Genomic DNA, 23,374 nt, shown 5'->3' on the forward strand with positions numbered 1-23,374 from the left:
CTTCTAACCTAGACTCTTCTAACATATACTCTTCTAACCTAGACTTTTCTAACCTAGACTCTTCTAACCTAGACTCTTCTAAGCATTAAAAAAAACGGCTCTCACTAACTTTCAAAGGTTGTAAACTTATTTCCATTCGGCAGTAGGTGTCGTTCTTCAAGTCTTTGTCATCACCAAAATAGTGTGTGTGTGTGTGTGTGTGTGATCCTTCTGCTTTTACCCCTTGATAAGTGCCAGCTTGTTTTCAATGGAACAATTTGATTTTAGATTTGAATGAAAAATAGATTTGAATGTGAAATTGCTAGCTGTTTCTGATTGGCTACTGGTGTTTGTAATAATAATAATAAGCATAATAATACATTTTATTTAAAGCCATTTCATGACACCCAAGGTCACATCACAAACAAAAAAGGACATTCAAATTATAGTCATCTTCTAAATGTGCTGAGGTTCACACCATGCAGCAGGCCTTTTGATAATACCTAATTATAGTTTGAATGTTACATATCTAGTCGTTCTGATTGGCTGCTGTTATTTAATTTGAATGTCAAATGGTTGCATTCTTTTTAAAAACCTGTAAATATATATACATTCTATTCACATGGCTTTTTTGATACATGGGAAACTAATACATGTGGTGTTTGTCATTCAATGATTTGATTTTTTGATTATTTTTTATAACAATAGTAACAACAATAATAGGCCTATATTAGGGTGTAATCATTAATATTCGATGGGGGGCATTAGGGACCTGGATAGTGGATAGGGGGGCGCTGGCACAGAAAAGGTTGAGAACCACTGTTCTAGCCCATTTGTTTAAAACAAACATTTCATTATGGAATATTTTAGCCTATTGTTTGTACCTAAAGTTCCCCCCACGAGGAATACAAGTCTCTAGGAGTTTGGTCAAAGTGATCCATAACAACCATTATGTGTCTAAAGTGGATTTCCCGTCTGTGCGTTTGTCTTCGATCACAAGATAGAGCACAACATTAGTGGCTGGCTACATTTGTAGCAGGTTGGACACATAATACTTGCTTAAAGTCTTGATCTTCAAATATAGGTAGAGTAATGGTTTATACACCATAAACATCTGCAGTCTACAGAGTGATGATTAAACCTGTCTGAAAAAAAACATATATTTAGGTAAAGGTCTTTTTGTATGTGTTTAGGTATGTTACCACAGACATGACATTTATGAAAAATTGTGGTTACAACAAATAACTGAGAATGGAATGGTCGTTGTGCAAAGGAAAGTACTGGAATTCCACCTCCAGACAGACTACTTTGGGGAAACTCCACCCTGTGGGCGTAGCTGTATAAGTGGCGCTGAAGTCCATTTATAAGTCTGAGGTCTGAAAACTGATGCAGAGTTTTGGTACTATCTCCTCATTATGGGCACATTACTCAGCTCTGGATACAGCCATGTATCTCTTTATGATGTACTTACTGTACATTACAAGAGGAAATAAAAGTTTTTTACTTTTTTAATGGTTCATAATTTATTGCTACCTTTGGGCCATAAAAATTATTTAGGATTAGTTTTGTTGAGTAATTGGGGAAATCAATAATATTTCTCTGTAATTTCCAAGGAACACTGGAAGAAAATAAACTTGACTTTCATATGAAGGCCCTGATACAGCTATTGGATAGCATGAAAATGGCACCATGACTTTGTTCTGTGAGCTACAAATTGCCCTAAAGCAACACACAATAAAACTAAAATTGAAAAATGCAGAAAATAAGGTCAATTCACCAGAGAAATCTAGTGTTAAGTTTAAACTTAGCTCCAGACTTCTAAGTAATAGGAGGTAGCTGTTAACTATTGACCTCGAACTCCAATTAAGACAAATACCCCTTGCAGTGAGCATTTAATTGACTGGTTTGAGATCCTACCATGTTCAGTCCCCGAGACGTTGTTGATAACTTTTTGGACTGACCCAGCCAAAAGCACTTCATATTTTTGTAGCTTAGATGTGAATGCAAAACAGCTTTTCATCTGTTTTTCAAAGTCAGTCTTCTGACTGGTTTGTCTCCTGTCTAACTGTTATTGTGCTGCCATCACACAAGCACAATTCATTGAAAGGAATGTAGTGAATTTCCTGTTAGCTCTTGGGGGATATGGTTTGTTTTTCCTGTTTCTGGGAGCCAATTTTACTTTTTTTCTTTTGCCCTCTTTAACTTCCTGTCTAGGAGCTTGACTTTACAGAGAGGCTACAGAGGTGAGCGTCATAGGCCATTGATTAGACTTCTGTCATCCGTCACCCAGCTCCCCCCTCCCCTGATCCACCATTTCAAACTCCCAGATCACATCCATTTTAGGCCTAGAAAGTCAAAGACGTGGGTTGTGCTTTTTAATGAGAATGTAGAAGGGAAGGGAGAAATGCTTTTTAAGCATTAATAAAGAAAGCAAAAGCACAAAACCCGTATAGGTGACTTTGAAGGGAGACGGTGGCTCTGCTAGTGGCGGAGATTACCATAATCTCATGCCATGCTGCTGGTCGGTGTGCTTTGGGTGCTTCCAATGCTTGCGTTGGCGCTGCTGTTCTCAGAGGGGGAAGGGATAGTAGAAACAGGTTGTCGTTTTACTCCCGAGCAGGGGCATCCTGAAGAAAGACGAGAGAAAAGCCAATAAGAACCTGATGAAAATGAAAGAAAAGTTAAGAACCAATAAATAAAGAAAAGAAAAAATCCTTACCAGGAAGATTTGCTGCAGTTGAGCTAATGTCCAGTGCAGTTGGGTACCCTGAAATAAGGAGAATGAGACAATTTCAAATCAAGACATACCGAAATATCAACTCAGATATATTCAACCAAAAACAATATATATCGTTAGAAATACATTTACCTGTTTTAATTTTGATAAACCACAGGGCTCCAATAAGTAATACTCCAATCAGGAACCCTCCAAATGCAATGCCCAGAACACCGGGTAGGCCAAAATCAAAGCATTGTTGGGCTGAAACATATACATGAAAAAAAAAAAAAGTATGCAAGCTGCAGTTAAACAACAGCAATCACAACAACTACAAGTCAGAACTGACGGTTACTGTTCATGCCAACACAGTATGAAAATACATTTGGGGAGACTTGAAATGGTCTTGATAAACAGTCGATTCTGATATCGTTTTGTATTTTTGTCAGTGATTACTTTAATGTGATTATGCAAGTTGTCAATGCAACAGAGGTGCGATATTATTGTATTGACTGATTTCAAATCCAGAGATTTATCATATAATATGTTTTACTTGAGAAGAGCAAAAAGTTCAAGGATTTCAGCGACCTTATCAGACAGGCTGATTTCTCCAGAGAACCATAGCTAAACAACAAGTACCAGTTGCCAGCACCAGATTCTCTTGCAGTGTAACAGACCACCCACACAGTACTTGTTCCGGTGTGGCTATATGTTTTTAGGCAACAAAATCTTGGATTCAAGAAATAGGAGTTTGCTGGCATACACCAATAAAAGGTAGACAAACACACACACACACACACACACACACACACACACACACACACACACACACACACACACACACACACACACACACACACACACACACACACACTAAGTGTTAAGTCTCTACTAGTTGATTTTCATCCTGGCACGAGCTGAAACCAACAGCTGCCTTAATTTAAAGTTCTGAAACAGTGATGCAAAATATATGCAATTTGTCAAGCTATTTTCCTCCTCCTAGTTACCATGGCAATACAAGTAAAATCTCATGCGGTAAATATAACCAACGTCATTACCTTTGCAGGTTTAGACCTCTGCCGGAATGAAATAAAAAAGTCAATTTGTGCTCATTGTCTCCGTTTTATTTAATGATGCAAATTTCAATTTACAAACAAGTTTGGCATTGGTGATGTTCTGTGTGCTTCACCGCTGTAAAACTTGATAAAAAACATAAGAATCTGAGCAAGCACCAATAACAAATAATTATCCCTCAAATCAGCTCTGAAAGAGTAAGAAAATAAGCAAACACTAAAGCTCTCCCAAGAACATGACGCACAGTACTGTGGCACGACATCCAGTACTAGCCTGGCAAGGCCATCCCACAGTTTTACTTCACTCATTGTGGTCTGGCAAGGCCATGAATGGATTACCCTGACATAGAAGTCATTTCAAGAGGGCTGTACAATAGATCATTGACAGTCTCTCAGGCGTCACCTTAAACTCAGCAGCTATTGATCTTTGCTTCTCATATTCTTAAAACCTTTAAAAAAAATCTTTAAACTTCCTCCAAGATCAGTTTAAAAAAAATGTTGACACAGAAAGCAGTTTGAGGATTTGGAATGGTACAATTATGACCTAAACTATAGTAACATAGCCAGTGTGTGCATGCTACGTGTTGTATATCAAGGAAAAAAGTGTACCAACACATCCTTCTCCCCTTCTTCTGCTACCTGTAGAGATCCTCCCACAAGTTTCTAGAACATTTGGAAGAAACTAATCATCACCTTTGCACGAGTTTCTCTCACCTGCCTCTGCTGCCTCCTTCCTCCTGCCTCCTGGTGGAATGTGCTAGGCTACGTACTACTGTATACTGGGCCTCAAACAATTCAGCTTCCCTTTCCTAAAGTACATTAAAGAGATGACATGAAGGACAGACGACAGCGAGCTTGTTTTGTAGAAACTTGCCACCACTCTGTGCATCATGTGTATTTGAATGTGTGTCTAATAATGTGCAGTGCAGTCTGTAGTAAGCCTAGATGAACTTAATGCTGATATCAGAACATACAACATTTTAACTGATCTGCATGGACAGTAGGAAAGTGCAGAGCCCGATATTGTACACGTGACTCCACAAGGTTTCATTTATTTATTTGTTTAATTAAAATTATGACTATTTAATGCCGATATTTGAATACACAATAACAAATATCAACTGAATTAAACATGACCCACTGAACAGTGACATCTTGTGGGCATTTAGGCCAACTGCATGCCAGACAGCCAACCCAGTTTGTTAATCTGTCAGCGAGGAACATTCCTTGACCCCGAATGAGCCAGAAACATCACAGCAACTCGAGCAGGCTTTCTCTTGAGACTTCTTTTCTGTAATCAGTTGCTGTGTTAGTTTGTACAAGTGAGGCTTTGACAGCAAAGCTGAATAAACAAGAGCAGGAAGCAGAAGCTCCAGTGCAGGTGGAGAGGAGGAGGCAGACAGCAGGCCTGTGCTGTGACTCCCTGGAGCCCTCTGTATGAAAACTACCAAACAGGAATCATTGCTGAATGGAGCACTCAGTCCTGCCCAGTGAGGTCTCGCAACAGAATGCAGTGTGCTGATATAACCCTTGCATCTCTGACACTGGCTAATGAATAGAACCACATAAACAGACCTACCAAACCAACATGTTCCTTTACAACTGGCACTATTCCTGTATTTCAGGTCCCAGTATCCAGAAGAAAAACAACATTTGTTTCATTGTTTTAAGTTAAAGCAAAACAGCAAAGTGGAGGACAAACAGGACACAGAAAAGCATGGATGAGTAGTTTAGTCTGCTGCAGTAGTACCGTGTGCTGCAACACTGACATACCAACCTTTATCGTTCTCCTCTAGAAGGAAATGAAGGATAAAAGGAAGCTTAAGGAATAAACAAATCCATTATCAGTTCTACAAAAGAATTCTGATAAATGTCAGGGGATTCACTATTTAATCAACATCTACTTCCTTCTGTCTTTTTGAAATTGTATTATTATTTATAATAATTTTATTTCCCTAGGGGTTAATCATCTGTCTGGAGACAATAATTTATTTGAAGATAGACATCTTTCCTTGTTTGAGTCAACTGTGTTGAATGGTCCGACAATAGCACCAGGCTCAGTGGCCGTGTTTGGACAGAAACACAGTCAGACCCCCCTTGGAAACACAAAGGACTTCACCCCCCTCCCCTGAGGGCCATTACTTCTGATTGTGGCCACAAGGTCAGCCTGCAGACCTTCCTAAAGGACGAAGCCCAGCCCCGCAACCCCTCACTGGCTTCACTGCATATCCTGAGTTCACTGCTATGACAACCGCCTGCGCAGCACTTGTTGTTGTTCACTCAAAGTAACAATTGGAATGAAAATTATAGCAGAAAGCAGCAATTCACTGGCCGAGAACCAGACTAGCAATTAAGTCCTGAGGGCAAAAAAAAAGGTAATTTAAAAGTTTTAGGGTTTTCTTCTGAGAGTTTAGGTATTGTATTGTTAGAAAACTAAATATGAAACATTCATCTTTGGCTTTGTCCAGAAATGACATCTTTTCAGGACAACTTTTGCCCACCATTTGGTGTGGATCATTGGGAGACTGGAGCTTTGTGCATTTGTCAATGTGTTTTTATTGATTATTATACTGTGTTTAATGCGTTTTCATTAATGTGAAAGTTATTTGTTTGTTTGTTGATTATGTTGTTGAAACAAACTGAAAAAAGGATCACTAAATGGTGTTGCAAATGTTTCCTACAGTCTTTATGAACTTTCTTGTTCCACTGGACTTCCTATTTAGTGTATACATTACATAGCATTTTTATTATAATATGTATACACCAAACAATGACTACAGGAATAAAAAAAATAATATCTATGATGTACAAATTATTCATCGTATTCGACCGCTTTTGTTTTGTTTTTTTCTGTCTGGAAAGTTTTCGTGAGTAAGTTAGTGTCGGAAAAGAAGAAAGAAAGAAAGAAAGATGAGAGAATTCAGAGTCCAGTCACCCAATAACAAATTGGGATTTGGTCCAGTGAGGGCTTAAGTAGCATCTGAACTGGATGGAGTTTAAACTGAACTCACTTTGTGGTTGCAGACACGGCTGGGTAACCTCCAGATTCCTCTTCACTCTTCCTCCATCTCCACATTTCTAGTGAGGTGGTGGAGACAAAACAACCATAAGGTCACTTTGTCATGTCAAAAACTGCATTTAAACTTCAGTATTTTGATCTTGCTCGATATGAAGAGAGGCCAAGTCCCATCAAAATGCTCCCACTACCACAGATCATCTACACTGACACTCAATACAACATCTAGACAACCAAAGGAAAGTTGTAACACAGGTTATATTTTCTTACTTGACATTTCAAATGCTATGTGAAAAATAGTTGACAAACTCTTACCTCACTGTAGCAAAGTTTGACGGAGCATTCCAGGTCCCATGTGGTGGACGTTAGCTCTTGGAGCTGATCTAAAAAGAAGCTGAGTCGGGTGCTGTTGGGACAAGAATTTAAGGAGCAGGTCTCTGGCATGAAGGGCAGCTCTTTCTGTACAGGGCATGAGCCCGTGGAGCGCACAAAGCAGCTGATCACCTTGATGGTCAAGAAAATATCCCCTAAAGTGTGCCCTGAAATCTACAGGAAACAGAGAAAAGATCAAATAAACTTCAACAGAATGGAAAAAGCACAAGAATGGGCATCAGTTGAGTACGGCAGTTATTACTATAAGTATAAAACTCTGAGGGCGCTATCTTGCACCCGTCGCAGGGCAAAGCCCGACGTAAGTGTCTTTGCTAGTTTAACACCGGCGCAGTTGTCAATTTCCCATCCAGCGTCCACATCGTTTAAATAGCAATGGGCATGGCCCATGGGCATGCTGGTCTTACAGGGAGGTGGGTTCAGGCGCATTGCTATCTTGAGGCAGCGGAAAGAGATCGCGCAATTGACCAACAAAAACCCGGTCTACAGTCAATAGCGCAGCATTTCATTATTTTACCAACGAATTAGTAACATGCACAGCACGCAGGCACACTATGATTGTTACACACAAGGGGATGCGCAGCAGCACACAAACACGCAAAAAATAAAAATATTACAATGTGAAATAGTATTATGATATGGGAGATGACAAAGACTGGTTTATTGCATGTTACGCCCAAAACACACCTATGATTAATTAAGACACTAAGTACAACCCTTTTGAACCATGCGCCTGGTGCACGGACCCTTTCTTCCACCGTTTAACAAGCGAAAATGGATTTGTACACGCACCTGCGCCAGGCGCTTCATGCCGTGCGCTTGGATCGTTAAAGAGTCTTAGTAGCTGTGTTTCAGGAAGAAATGCAGTATTGTACATAAGTAAATTAAGGTGATTTTGAAATATTGGCACAGACTGACTAATAATATATATTAGCTGCTAAATACGTCTTTATATTCTACATCATCCGACATACATTGAGCTATTTCTGAGCAGGAGTTAAGACACGTGAAATGCAGCTAAGAGGGTGAATGATTTCTTACCTCTGCATAAATTCTCTTGTCACTCTGCACCTTGGTGTTAGGGTCCAGGGGAGAACGATAGTCTGGGGAGGTGTATAGCTGCATCAGCAGAGGCATCTGATGAGGGGCATTAGTTGAAATGGCAATGACGGGTGTTGGAACTGTTTCTGTAACTGAGAGAGAAATGGCTAAAAAAAAGATCAAGAAAAGATAAACCATATACATACATTTTTATTTATTTATTTTGAAGTTTATATGGATAGTTGTCCTTTCTTGTACATACTATTGTACCATTCTTTTTGAAGTCTATACCCTCCTCAAGACAAAATGAAAGGTTTTAGGATTTAAGGAAAAGGCTTATGGCTCATAAAAAAAAAAAAATCTTAAAAGGGTGATTCAAATTGCAGCATAGCACATTGGGTATGTGAAATAATACATTGAATGTAATAATAATGATGGTGAATATCACTTTTACTATTATTAAAGCAGTAATATCCTCCATTGTGTAACAAGTTTTATGCGTGGGCTGGGACTTTTCACAGTGCTCCATGTACTTTCTTTGTAGAAAATGCCTCAAAGTTGAAAACAACTTCTTTTTTTTTTTTTAAACCTTTTATCGTCTTACCTGCAGGGTTGTCTTTTTTTCCAAGAACCAGTAAAACCATAGACTCCTTTGGTTCGAGTTCAGTGTAGCTGGTGAAAGTACTGGCTTTGAAATGATCTAAAGCCCTCCTTTGCACATCCTGTGCATTGTCGATGTTCAGTGTAAATCTAGGCTGGATTCTGTGTGTCATGGTGGGCAGCAGGATATCATTGTTCGACTGTAGAGAGAGAACACAAGTTCAAATAAATCAGTAATGACTTAAGAGACTGTCTTGTACAAGTACTCACTCAATAATAGGCATATTTTCACAGTCACTGTGTGCAAGAAATCATGTAACCCTGTTATTAAGTGAGCTATGTCACACTATTGACAGAGTGGAGTCTTTGTCCTCTTAAAACATCCTATCTCACATGTGGTTGTGAGACAATAAATATGCTAACTATCTGTGCTATAAGTACTGGAGTGTGTTTGAGCTTACACCAAACTGGGTGTGTTTTAGTTCAAGGAAGGTCCATGTGGTGCCCTGGGGGCCTCTCAGGAACACGCTGGTCTTCTCAGTGTCAATGCGAAGTGATACATTGCTGCAATATGAAGAATACAAAATTTTAAGACAAATTTTACCAACAAAAGATAGCCAAACAATACATAATATGCTATGTCTTGTGAATCTCAAGCTTTACCAAGTGATGGCATTCTCTGGGATGTTTATGATATGAAGCTCAGCTGCATCACCGCGGTTCTGTTGCTGTGTGGAACAATACTTAGAAGCCAGGGATGATGCTTTAATCTTCATAAAGTGCTTCTCGAATGCATCTTCATTTCTAAGTATGCAGTAAGGAAAGCCAGGTTTGGTCCCTGTAAACCAAAACATTATACTACACACATTCATTTTTGTATCAATATATTTCATTCACGCTTGAAATTATGTGTATTAAAATTTGTAAATCATTTTTTTTTTTTTAACTGATTGTTTGATTGATTCATTGTGGTAGTGGCTGCAACAATAAGCAATTACTATTTAAGCCTTTTATACATTTATTCAACAGGGTAGTTTCCGTTCAGTGTGGCTGGTAAATTAAGTTTACAGTGTTTTACTTGGTGGTCATCACTGGGGAGCCATAGCCCAGCCTGCAGCAGAAGACCAAACTGTTGGGGCATGCACATTAGAACATCGCTTTTCCCACTATGGGAGCTGTTCCAGGAGCAGTCTCATGAGAGTACACTATGCTCAGCCTTTGACCAAATAATGGTGACTGATGGTTTACAGGTGCACACTGGTGCAGTGCTCAAATTGCTACGCACATTTTATTTCAAAACACTATGCTGGCAATGGGGGGTGATATGTCCCACAGCACCTCATATAGCCCCATCACACCAATAGCCAAGTATAGTACACTGAGCAGTGTGAAAGACACAGCCAGCATATTTGAGCCACATTTTGACAAGAATATGAGTACTTGGAACATATTGAGCATGTGGATGTGTACACAATGTAGAAGAAGTGGATTATGCATGACATTTTTTCGCTATAATTTGTTACCATTAGAGTACGGTGAGAGTTGAATTTAAGCTGGCCGCTACTGTCCTCCTGGCATAAAGGACACTACCCGCTTTTAACAACGTCCTTTCAAGCCTATAGGAGGATAAGTATTTGTGACTAGAATGATTTTTAGTGTGGCATCATTTTAAGATACTTTTAGCTACTAGAAGTCTTGACTGGCTTGTAGCTGTGCAACTAGAATTTAAAAGTGGCTACCTTAACAAGCATCTTTTGCAATTGCATGACCTTGATTTCACATCACATTGAGACGTTCAAGAAACCTGAGGGACATTTACATATTTTCTCCTCAGCAAGCTTTCAACTTGGCAACGTACTGTTGTGTAGTCACTGCACAGACTTTTCAAACGCCTACGACAAGGCCTACGCAAGTTCACCTAACAGCTCAATACGGGCCAAGGGATACAACAAAATAGCGATGTAAACCGCACTGCTTGAGAAATGTTAATGCCCTTGTGGACTATGAGTCAGTAAAAACACAAACTAAAACTAAGAGTGGTTGAACACACAACATTTCATCACAATTTAAACAACACATTTAAAATGGTGGAAAAGACCAGTATGCCACTGACAGATTGTAATACCCTATAATTGATTGACTGGAGAAGGACAGATGGTCATAAAGAGACAGAATAAATCTTAATTCATCCAAAACTCTGTAAAAGACACTGGACATAAAAGCAGGCACCACTATTCCAGCATCACCACAGTTCACCATGTAAGCCCATGTCAGAGCTCTGCTTTGGCTCAGACCGCCTTAAGGAGGCTTTGTTAGGAAATAATTGTGCTTGCATCAAGCACCCCACTGCTACTGCTGCTGGCACTAGCAGCACAGATATTCGTAACGTCCAACCTTTACTCAGCAATGAATGCTCACTTTAAAATCAGTGTTTTTGTGGCTCCATCTTCAGCAACGGTGGCTCGTCAATGTATCTGTACAGGTATTTGTGTTTCTAACACGCAACACCAGAAAAGGTTTACAGAGGTTTAAAATCACTAGCAGTGCTGCTTATTTTGGAATATACAGTACAAAACATTTTTGGTTTGTTTGCAAACTCAAAACTCTATGATGTGGTGCTCCATATATGTTAATGGTAAAACAAATAAAAGCTTTGTGAGGTAGGTTTGTTTAAGTCCACACAGATCCTATAGTTATTAAATTCTGTTTTGCTGCCATTATTGCTCCTGTTGTTGCTTAGCTCACTTCTGCGCTGTATATGATAAATGATTTGTATTTAGATAAATGATTTGTATTTAGGTACACATAGAGCTCCCCTGGAAATGTCTAGAATGGACTTTACAAATTAATATGGGCAGTCTCAGTATGTACAGTACATATAAAATGTAAAAAGGAGAAGAGAGACAACATCTGATTTTTAGATTTGTATACTTAATGTCTTACTGCCAGTATACAGAATTGGGACACAGTGGTATATTTCATGGTATACTATATATTCCCTTATTGGATTAAAAGGGAAGGTTCGGAGTAATTGCACCCTAGGGTCCTTTGCACCATGACCTCGAGCCAAACACCCCCGCCAGAAGCTTTTTCTCCTTGGTGTAACATTGGGCGAGTTAGCGCTAATGGAACCAAAGGTGTATCTTGTAAATTACCCCACTAATAATGCCCGGAATGGTACCAAACTTCTACACTAGTACAAATAGGTTCTGTATTCATAAAATGAGGCATTGGAAACTTTGTAAGTACACCATGAGTTTATTTAAATAACACTTGCTTGATGGCTTTGGTCTCTACGAGCAACCGGCGGTGAGACGGCAGTAAGACAAGTGCTTAGGTACCGTCTACAAACTACAACACCGAAAAGAGATACAACAAAAATATTTATTAATTTAACTTATTTTTTAAAGGTAAGTGCTGTAGTACAACTAGCAGGAGATAAGTTCTAATTGAGGTAAGTTTGGAGACACTACCTTATTTAAATCCCTAAATTAATAAATATCTTTGTTGAATCTTTTTTCGGTGTTGTAGGTTGTAGACAGTCCCTAAGCACTTGTCTTACTGCCGTCTCACTGCCGGCTGGCTCGAGGTCTTGGTGCAAAGGACCATCCCTTTAAGGTGACGTTGTAGGAGAATGGCCATATGTCAGCCAGTGCTTGGCCCACACACCACACACAACAGCATGGCGTCTGGTTCTGTATATAATGCAGCTTTGGGGGTCAAGTGTTGTTGTCGCTCTCTCAGTCAACTCTGTACATAGTCATCATCTGATTATATGTACTGACTTATAAAGTAAAAGAATTTCTTAAAATGTTTTTTTTTTAAAATTAAAAAAAGGGAGTATAAAGAATTCTACAAGCATTTTTTTTAATGCAATGTGGTCTTCATCACAGCATATTGTTTTCTCAGTGGTTAACTCTAGAAAGGGATTTCCCACACACTTATGATGAGTGAAGGTTTGTGATTATTATTATCTAAAGAGCTCTGGAAACAAACACTGCATCCATTCGGGATTACTGTACGGCAGACTCGCTGCTGAGTTGTGTAAACCAAACAAACAAAAAAAACATGTATTCTAGATAAAAATCACAGTGTCAAGGTTGATAAATCTGAAACTAGTTTAGGCAGGCAGAACGTCCTTTACAGTACTTCGCGATCTCATGGAATCCTGCAATATAAAGCTGTCTTACATGCATCCTCATTTCATATGTTGGCATGTTATCAAAACTTGTACTGTAATTGACTCCCATTAAACTGGCAAATGAAGCCCAAATGTTATTTAGTAAAAGAAGCCTTGTTAGTGTAATAATGATGTTAATAAAATTTCAGCCAGGTGACCCAAACAATTCTCACCTTTTATCCCCGTTGATGAGACGGTTTGTAGATTTCGGATTGTGGTGAATGAAGTCACACCCCCAAACTTCTGTGTTGCCCACTTCACCAGTTCCTCATCTTGAGTGGGGAAGTCTTGCTTGTGGACGTTGCTGTGATGCTGATTACCATGAAGGACAATTGTGGAGTCGTTGTTTATCTGGAAAGTAAAGCCCAAGTAATGCCAATTAGTTTCATTCAATATTATTTCCAGAAAGAACACAGTCAGAACCACCTAGGTTCTAAAAGGCACAAGTCTGTGGCTACAATAACACAGTATTGAGTGAGTCAGCTTTATATCTATTTATATTCAACTCATGTCTGCTCACATTTTGTCATATCACACGTTTGCCCATCCCTTTGACTCTCCGCCATTACTCTTTTTTTATCCTCCACCCAACTCTCCATCTATTCTCTGAGCAGGGTGCTGTTGAAAAGAAATGTTTATTATGGTTAAGTGTCCACGAGCCCAGTTGCACAACCCTGTTGGAGCCATGGTCTTTCCTTTGCTTCCTGAGTGGGGCCAGGAAATGGGACCTTTTTTAGCTTTGTGCGTCACCACAGTCGGCTGGAATCTGGCTCCATACAAGGTATAAATATATACATCCATCCCACCGACTAGACAGTGCTGTTTCCTCGTCTGGGCCAATGGGAAATAATGGAGTTTACATTAAGCTTTGCATGAATAAGAAGGCAGAGGAGGGTGTTAGGAATATCGGAGCAGAGATTTTCTACAGTAGGCTTCTGACAGTTAGACATATGTATAAAAAAAATATGTGCTCAATAAGAGTAAGTAAGAAAAGTAAGAAAACATGCTCCAAATTTGAAACAGATTTTAATAAACACAGATTTGTCTCTCTCTTCCACAGCAGATCAAAGGCTAAAGGGGGAACATAAAATGCTGTGTAAGTACTGTGCCTATTCATTTTGTCAACACTTATGCTTACTGTCACTCAGCTCATTTTGCTGAAAGAAACTATAAATTTTTAGCACAGTACAATGAGATCGTCCACTTGAAATATTTTTAGTGACCGAGTAAACTCAGCTGCATGCAGTATAATGCGGCACCCTTTTATTTCATGAATTCATTTTTGAGCTTTAACTTCTTTAACTTGTATGGATATTTGGTCTAGGCAACACTTAAAGTAGCAGAGCATCATGTGTGCTGGGTGATTTTAGTATTTTCTGTAAATAAGCCTGTTAATGTTTATCATATGTTCGTATGCTTGTTCAAAAAATGAAAATCCTTCTCCTGCCCTGTCTAGTATGTGTGACTTTGTGTGTGTGTGTTCTTGCGTCACAAAGAGAGACAGAAACAAATGGTGAAAGCCAAGTAAGCCCGAGGGAGTCAATGGTCTTTCTTCATGAATATTTGATTGACGCAAGATCAAAAATAGCGTGAAGGGAAACTACAGGAATAAAAGGGAAAACCAGTCATGACAGAAACAGGCAGAGGGCAGGAAGAAAAAGGGAAATAACAATGGTAAACATTTTAATGATTATAGTGGAATTGAACTCAGATGAGTCTCTGTGAAATTGTTTTGATATTCTGCAGGCTCACAGTAAAGTTCAAGGAACTCAAAGACGTTTTGAGAGAAAAGCGAATCTCTGTCTACAGGATATTACAGGAAGTCCTGATGATACCCATCAGTCTGCTTTGGGATTGATGTATGAGTTTTAGATGCTACATCCATCTTTTCACCCGATCAAAAACCTTAGATTCTTCCATAAAAAAGGTGATGTAATTAATAGTTGTACGTTTAAGTATGTCAAATCATGTATATTATTCTGCCTAATGTGTAATGTACAGAGAAAAACCTGCAACATCTTCACATTTTATTTTATTTTTATTAAAAAACAACCCTGTGTGCTTTTGAAGGCCAACAAGAGCTGTGATTAGGACACTGAGCCAAGCTGTCAAGCTGGTGACGTACTTTCTCAGACGCAGAACAGATGCTGTTTCTCTTACACTGCAATCTGCAGTAAAACACTATTATGCCCCAGTGATATTGCTCATCCCACGAAAACATCCTGTAGTCACATGCAATGTTGTGCAGGCTCTCGACAGGACATGATACAGGATGTTGTATCACACTGCTGTCAGCATATCAGTAACTGGTGACATTCCCGTAAATATTTCATCACCGTGATTAGTCAGCCACGATTTTTATTTTATTTATTAATGTATTTCTTTTCACATGTTAGCCTGTTATCTGTAGCTGCTAATGTACAAATTGCTGACCATTTTTCAAGCACATCTTAGCTTTTTTTTTTTCTTTTTGTACCTGTCTACCAGTAGTTTTAATTTATGCCAGTGTGAAAGTCAATTGACATACAGTAAACATGAATTCATCTTTACTTTTTTGTCTGCATGAAATTATTTTTGTGTGTTGAAGTGGTTAAAAAGAGATGGTTCTGACAAGTGATGCATTCATGTGGGAGTCAGCTGCCAAACAGATTTGCACTTATGAGCACTCATGAGAGCAAAACATGGAAGACAAACAACCAGCTACAACATCCAATAGACACAATGTGAATTTAGGAGCTTCTTATGTTTTAAAGGTTACGGTTAGGCAGCCGACTTTAAATTCTCAAGCGTTCCTAAGACTTTTTCGAACAATCCGAGATTACACAGGTGATAATTTCACTTTGTGGAAATAAATAAAGCTGATAAAATGTTCATTGTGATTCTTCCTCTTAAGGACGTTTCAAACCTCAAATCTGCCTCTAAGGTTACAAAAACATATTAATCATTGTACAAAAGTACAACTTTGACAAAGGAAACTGACACCAATATGTGTAATATGGAGTTGGTGCAGCAAAACGGCACAGGAGGCCAAAACTGCTTTGTGTTCTTTAACAACTGTAGATACATCATGTCTCGACCACAACTGAAACTAATCAATGTTTTTCATTAAGAAATTAGTTTTTTCATCAGTAACATATTAAGAATGAATGGTCCAGTTTGAGGCAATTTCATATATTTGGACACCTCAGTCCTTTTTGAATATAATTTCCTGTTTAAGACTGGCTGTTTAGTTTGTTAATAAAAAACTGTGACCTAAGACTTTTCTGTCAAAACCAAATGGAAGGTATCACTGGTTTGTTTTGATAACAATATAGTTTGACACAATACAATGACCAAACTGTGACAACTACTGGAACACTTTTCCTCATAACAGTATTATTCCTCTATTTAATTAAACACTCAATTGGGTGGTAGTAGCTCAGTCAATAGGGAGTTGGGTTGGGAACCAGAGGGTTGCTGGTTCAAGTCCCATACGGACTAAAGTATGGTGGTGGACTGGTAGCTGGAGAGGTGCCAGTTCACCTCCTGGGCACTGCGAAGGTGCTCTTGAGCAAGGCACCGAACCCGCAACTGCTCGGGGCGCCTTTCCATTCTGACAACTCTGACAACTCTCCATTAGTGCATGTATAGCTACTGAGCATGTGTGTGTAATTCAGGCCTGTGTATAATAATAACAAGAGAGTGAAAACATTGTAATTTGTGGGATTAATAAAGTATAAATTATTATTAAGCAGCTGAATAAAAGTGGTTTCCTGGCCTCCCTGCATTTAATTCAGAGATATAATCTGCAGACAGTGTGTAAAAGTCAGAATCTCCAATTTCATTGAAACGTTAATTTCACAGGGCGATGTCATCAGCCCCTCCCGTTGCTGGACACTCTAAAACTTCTCTTACCGATTTATGGTGTGTGTAATAAAAACTCAAAAACTTGTGGAGAGCAGCAACTACGGAAAATCTATGGAAAACCAACATGGTTCATTGTCTCTCTTAAGCTGCTCTCTACAGAGCTGCACAGATGTGGCAGTTTGACTGTATGTAAAACAGCTGGCACTAGACAGAAATTTGGAAATTATATAATACTGAAAAAATAACCACTTACACTTTTCTAACTACATTTTTCATGAGTAGTTAGAACTTGTTAGACAATCCTTTGTTTCAATGGCAAGCCGAGTAATGGAATCACATACAACAGAGTAACACATGAATGAAATTTAGTGTTATGTTGCATGATCAGCATTTTATTTTCCTTTCATAAAAAGAGCTCTGCACACATCCACCCACCCTGCTCCCAAACAAATGCTAGGTGGGAGCACAGCCTGAATGTTGATGCGGAAAAACAAAGAGACATTACTCACATAAATGTTAACATCCGTGTTGATGTTGTATAGACCGTATGCCGTGTCTGGCGATGTGAGGATAAGGTTCATTGGCTTGGCATTGTTCATCTCGAGAGAGAACATCTTGGAATCCTGAGTGGGAAAAAAAAAATAATTTACTCAAAATGTTAAAGTGCTCATATTATGCTTTTTGTCTTTTTCCCTTTCCTTTATTGTGTTATATATCTTTTTTGTGCATGTAATCGGTTTACAAAGTGAAAAAGCCCAAAGTCCACCCCAAAGGGACTTACCATCTCCAACAGAAAACACTGTTGTTGTAGTCCAGCCTTTACTTCTGTGACAAACGTGCGTCACTTTGTAACACACGTTATAATGCTCACCTAGCTGCTAGCATGGCATAATCTAATTATATATTATATTATATGTTCCAACTCAGTTACTTTTAAAACCCCAATGCACTTTGAACTGAACATTTATATGTTTACAGTGTCACTTATTTAGCTGTAATTTCAGTGCTACTTAAGCATAATAATGAATTAACAACTTCTAATTCTGTGTGAAAGCCAAAGACTTTGGAGTTCATGATTGTGTTGCAGGCACAGAAAGTTTTGCACAACACTGGGACTGATTAGGAAGACAAAGAAATCAAGTGCCCTAAATATTCACTCACACTGTGAAGCCATCCATATGGGAACTACTGTTCTGCCTATAATAACTTTGTTGGTAAGTGTACCATGCGGAGTGTGTGCTGTGTTATACAAACAAAGTAAAATAAAAAATAAAAACTTTATGAAATGTTTTGAGTACTTCAAACAATGCCTCTTGCTCCCATTACATCATCGTTAACTGTGGTTTCATACAGCTCAGTGGCATAAATTTAACTAGAAACACAGGACAGGCTCCATTAAAATGGAATAATTTGCTGAGATTCATACTTCACTGCCAAGATTAAAGATTAAAAACACAACTATGTGATTTAAGTATTTTATAAAGTGTGACCTGAGAATTTTTGAGAACTCTAAGCGATAGATCACAAACAAAATGAACAGTAATTATTATGACCTTTTTGCACAGAATAAAAATCTGCCAATATGCCACCTTCAAGTCAGCATCTGTTTTCTGTATAAAACAGGATATAGCTATTCCCCAATTTGCAAACCTCCCTATCTGTCATGGAGCATTATTAAATGAACAGACCTCAAGTTGACGGAGTAGAGAGACATTTTGCTTGTGGCACCAAGTTTAAAAATAGTTCCAACTGCAGTTTAATTCTACACAAGTTTGATTCCATTTCTACCCTATTGCAAAAATCAGTGGGGATATGACAATTATCCTTGTTTTTGCAACTATGAAATGTCAACACATTCAACTCTCCAGAAAAAGCAGTGCCAGTCATTTCAGCAGTGCTTGTAGATAGACAGAAAGCTGTCTTTGCTGTCTGCCTTCGTGTTGACACACATTAATGAGGTAATGTTGCTTGGTTCTATTCATACATCTCCTTGCAGTGCAAGTCAACAAGGGAAAAAAGTCAACAGTAAATTAAAAGCTACTAAATCAATTATTTACCAAATGTGCAATGAGCTGCATTGTTTTTTTTTAATTCATGCTGTATTTTGTAGCATTAAAACTAGTGTGATAATACTCTGGAGAAATGATACAAATTATGAAAAAGAATAGTGCAACCATACTATAACATTAATAATCAAACCTACCGTGTCACTCAGAATTATTTTAGACACAGTAGTCTTATTATTATTAATGTATGCATTACTTATAACTTGCAACCCAGTGTCCTCCCACACATGGCTGATCCTGGTGGTAGTTATATACTGTATATAAAACCTCATTAACATAATTTAACACAATGTAATACCTCATTAACCATAGTTTCAGCTGAGGGTAACACAATCGTGATGTGATTCGCTAATCACCACCACAGTCACTCTATGAATCAGCCTTAATTACCATGCTCCACATGTGCGTAGGGTAAAGCTGGTACTGCTGAGTTTTATGGATGTAAGTGGTGGGGACTACCATTTCACTGTGGAATAATAAGTCTGAGTTTAGAGGTTGTTTTTTTTCCAAGACTGACTTAATGCCAATAAATCCTAGTTCTAATTACTTTTACTTCTGTAATGGCCCCGATATAATTTGGTTTAGAAAAGTAAAAGAGTCATGAATTTGAAATCAGTTCAGTTTTATGACTTATGGCTAAGGCTTTCAAAACGCTTTGAAATATCCCTTCAATGTGAGGCTTTTGTTGGAATATTAAAATTCATAAATACTAATTTCTGCTTTCATCCATCTGCGATGCCTTTTGACACTGAATACTTTATTCTGTTTATTTGAAGGTAGATTGTTTTTAGAGCTGGGCCTGCTGGGGAAATAATGAGCATGCTGGGGAAACAGTGTGAATCCTTAATATTAAATTCATTTACTTGCTACCTGATGTTTCCAGAGCTTGATCTGGAAACATCTTGATCACATCTTGATTGACAAGAGAATTGTAAAGAGCTCAGGCCTGAGCTATGGACATTTTCAGACCTGTACCGTAGAGAACAAATTAGGTCTGTGGAGACCATCAACAAATTGCCTATGAGCAAAACACAGGTGCATTTGAAAGACACACAGACACACACACAGACACAGACAGACACACAGACGCACAGACACACACACCTCATAAATATGTTCAGTCTTTTCTTTTCTTTTTTCTTTTTTAAATTGGCCAAAGGGGGAACTGCAGTCCTAGTTGAAAACGTGGTGACATTTGTTACTGAATGAACAGAGTCACTATCATATGTTAAAAAGACATGTTGCCTTGCTTTTTGTTGTTGTTTTAACATTTTGAAAGGACAGTTGATGTCCATCTTCAGTGCATTTCTTTTTTATAATATAGCTTGATTGTCCAGAAGACAGAAGGCCCACAAGAGGGACTGAGTTATTATAACATGAGTCCCAACTTATCACAGATAGAGTTTAAGACTTTGAATTGTAACATAATGTCTTCCCAGAAATACAACTTGTTTTTTACCTGAATCGCGTGGTATGTACATACAGTAAATGAATGAATGGCATTTCCTCAGAAGTTCATTGTGCTTCATACAGAGATAACTCAGCGGGTGCTTTCCTTAAATATTCCTTTCTAATGAACTTCATTGTCTCTTTGTCTAGTTCCCCCCCTTCATCCTTTGGTGACTTTCATTCTTTCATTTTGAACTCTGAATCATGACTGCTGCAGACCCTGATCACTCACCTTTCTACATTTCTTCCTGCGCTTTCAAGATATAATTGTTTTCCTTTTGAGACTTTTTCTTTTTTTCGACAGAGCATTTTTTGAAGGGCCTTTGCTGATGCAGTTTCCAGTTATTCTTTTGGCTCTCTCCCTTAACTTGAATTGGCTCCGTTGGTGTAGTCTCGGCCTTGTGCCAAGACCATGACTACCCAATCCAGTGTGTGACATCAATGGGCCCTGTGCAAGCAGCTCCTCCCTATGAATTCTCCTGGCCTATGCAGCCCCTTGAAGCTCCCTCTATAATTCTCTGTGTGGTCAAACTGTGAGAGTCAACTGTCTCTGGCAGGTTGTAAATCAGTATGAAACACAAAAGAGATGGGGAAGAAGGTGATAAGAGAATTGAAAGGACAAAGAAAGGGGGAGGCAAGAGCAAACCTCCCATCTGAATGGACAGTTTGGCAAGAGATGAAGACGTTCCCCTTCCCCTGCGTTTACAAGAAAAATCAGTTTTAAAGGCAGATAAGGGGTCTGTGTTAGTAGATTTTATGTCTACTTTCTTCTTTCATTTGATTAAACTTCCACTCGTAGTCCCAAAAGAGAACAGGATATGCAAACATTGCGACACACAGATCCCCTAGCCAAATTCCATTTGTGAACTCCCAAAAACCCCACACTAATTTATACTTTTTTTGTAAGACAACTTAGAACATTATTGTACAAACTCTTTTGGCAATGAAATGTTCTTATTCTGCCATAAAACATAATGTGTCTGGTTTTACTCTTCAGGCCTAATAAGATGACTGAGAGAAGCATTTCCCTCCTAATTTACTTCAAATCTGTTTTGTCATCAAACAGCTTTTTCTTCTGATTTCCAGTCCATTAAATGTGCTACAACTCCACAGTCCATTAAATGAGACTAAAGACTTGGCAAAAGAGTTCAGCAACATTTATGCCAATAACCCAGTCTTTGAGTCTTTCTATCTGCTTGCACAATGTTAGCACACTTACTTTAAACAGAACTAAGTAAGGAAACATATACTGTATCTTACAGACCTGGACATCTGTGAGGCTAACCAGCTTCATTGATAAATGATGTATGTCAATGTCTCTGAGTGTAACATAAAAACTATACTTCAGTATCCTCAAACGTCAAATCCAAAAGAATTAATTCTGCAAGCACTCCTTCTGTGTAAACCCGATTATCTTACTGGTGAAGGTTTCCCTTAAGAGAAAGATTATGAAAGGATTCTCTATAGCTGTCCTAGAAGCAACTGAAGGAAAGAGGCTTGAGTGCTTTTATTAATTTTTTCAGAGATGAAGGATTCAGGCAGGCATTGTATTGCACCATCCTCTGATGGTGCCTTAGCTAGACTGCAAATAGCACATCTGCTTCCCTCCTCATAATCACTTCCAAATGAGAAAGAATGGCCAACAGAGTGAAAAATAAAAAGCGACAATAAATAAACAGCAGTTGCTTAACACAAGTTATGTGAAAGTACTACACAAGGAACTCTAAGTGAGAACAAACAGAAGAAGCAAACAACCAGAGTGCACTGATAAAGAAATGACTAATGTGAGCTGACCGACAATGTTGGACAGTGAAAAATGGAGTCTGGCACAGCAATAACAACATATAGATTAAAAGTTGGAGTTGGAGTTTCTTTCCGGTGTCATTCCCTACACTTAAAGTTTTACAATCAAAATGACACAATACACTATCTCTAATTATGGTGTGCGTTTGTTAAACTGAAAAAGAAGGAACACACAGCCAAACTTGCAGAGCTGGGTTGTCATAGTTTTTGTTTCTGTTTAGTGTAAAAATGTTGGGAAACCCTATCTTTCGGTTATGTCTGGCATCTGTTAAGTATTAGCTGGTTATTTGGCTGGTAATAGTGTGTGTGTTTACACTTTATAGTGTGGGAAGAAATGTTCATATTCATACATATGCAGTAGTACTCCTTAAGACCTGTAAACAGACTTACAGTGCTACTTTGTCCTTCCTTCTTGCCTTTTCTGACTCCAGTTTATCTGATTAATCTCTATGCACACTAACCTCTCATTAGGTGATTTTTAAATCTGCAATTTTTCTCCTGCATGCCAACCATCAGTCCTGCCTTAGTTCATCACATGACCCACTCACCTGCCTACTCAGCTGCTCCTTGTTTGCTATTAGCTTCTGTAAATACAGAGGGGAGCTATCAGTCAATCTCTGCCAGGTCATCCATGTTGTCTTAGCATACAAGCTTTTATGTCTTTTCCACAGCAGACATTTTGACTTATAGTAAGAAAAGGACAGGTTTAACTAACGACATACAGTATAGCTTTGTTCCCAATAAGCGGTGACAGTGTGATAGTGAGACAGCATGCACAATACCAAAACCCTGAAACCAAAGTAGCTCAATGGAATTCAACCATCATTAATTCTATTATTTACTTTTTATTATATTTAATTTATAATTTATAATAATTTATTATATACTTTTACCAATGTGAATTTAAACTGAGTCCGGTACACTGCTTATTCCTTTTAGGTGTGACTGGACTTGACATATTGTACTGTCTACTGACAAAGACACGGGGGGGGGGACACGGGGGAGACACCCGGCTAGAGTGCTGTCAATCTGACAATTGTGGTTTGCATTGGATCAGAGTACTGTCACTTGGCTGCCTGTTCTGCCAATTTTCCCAGCCCTTGTCACATGACATGACTAAAATCTACCTAAACTCTGATACCATGGAACCAGCACTGTAATTCTTTTTTTTAAAGTGACAGACTGAGCCTATAGTGTAGTAAATGTGTATTGTAT

General features: G+C 38.5%; 1 protein-coding gene across 5 annotated transcripts in view; it reads right to left on the reverse strand.

Annotated features, from left to right (window-relative positions):
* Nucleotides 1–2,359: 2,359 nt before the first annotated feature.
* eng (endoglin) overlaps nucleotides 2,360–23,374 on the reverse strand; it is a 42,811-nt gene continuing 21,796 nt past the window's right edge. For 3 of the 5 annotated variants that reach the window (XM_039779912.1, XM_039779913.1, XM_039779914.1), the window contains exons 4-14: nucleotides 17,351–17,464; nucleotides 13,169–13,346; nucleotides 9,479–9,653; nucleotides 9,277–9,379; nucleotides 8,820–9,015; nucleotides 8,216–8,382; nucleotides 7,100–7,330; nucleotides 6,780–6,846; nucleotides 2,849–2,959; nucleotides 2,699–2,746; nucleotides 2,360–2,606 (exon numbers count right to left, since the gene is read on the reverse strand). In XM_039779912.1, the coding sequence (XP_039635846.1) occupies nucleotides 2,485–2,606; nucleotides 2,699–2,746; nucleotides 2,849–2,959; nucleotides 6,780–6,846; nucleotides 7,100–7,330; nucleotides 8,216–8,382; nucleotides 8,820–9,015; nucleotides 9,277–9,379; nucleotides 9,479–9,653; nucleotides 13,169–13,346; nucleotides 17,351–17,464 (1,512 nt within the window). In that variant the 3' untranslated portion in view covers nucleotides 2,360–2,484. The remainder of the gene's footprint in view (nucleotides 2,607–2,698; nucleotides 2,747–2,848; nucleotides 2,960–6,779; nucleotides 6,847–7,099; nucleotides 7,331–8,215; nucleotides 8,383–8,819; nucleotides 9,016–9,276; nucleotides 9,380–9,478; nucleotides 9,654–13,168; nucleotides 13,347–17,350; nucleotides 17,465–23,374) is intronic. The other 2 variants (XM_039779916.1, XM_039779915.1) reach the window with 2 other exon arrangements.

Source organism: Perca fluviatilis, chromosome 17 (assembly GCF_010015445.1).
Source record: "Perca fluviatilis chromosome 17, GENO_Pfluv_1.0, whole genome shotgun sequence".
Classification (NCBI taxonomy): Eukaryota; Metazoa; Chordata; class Actinopteri; order Perciformes; family Percidae; genus Perca; species Perca fluviatilis.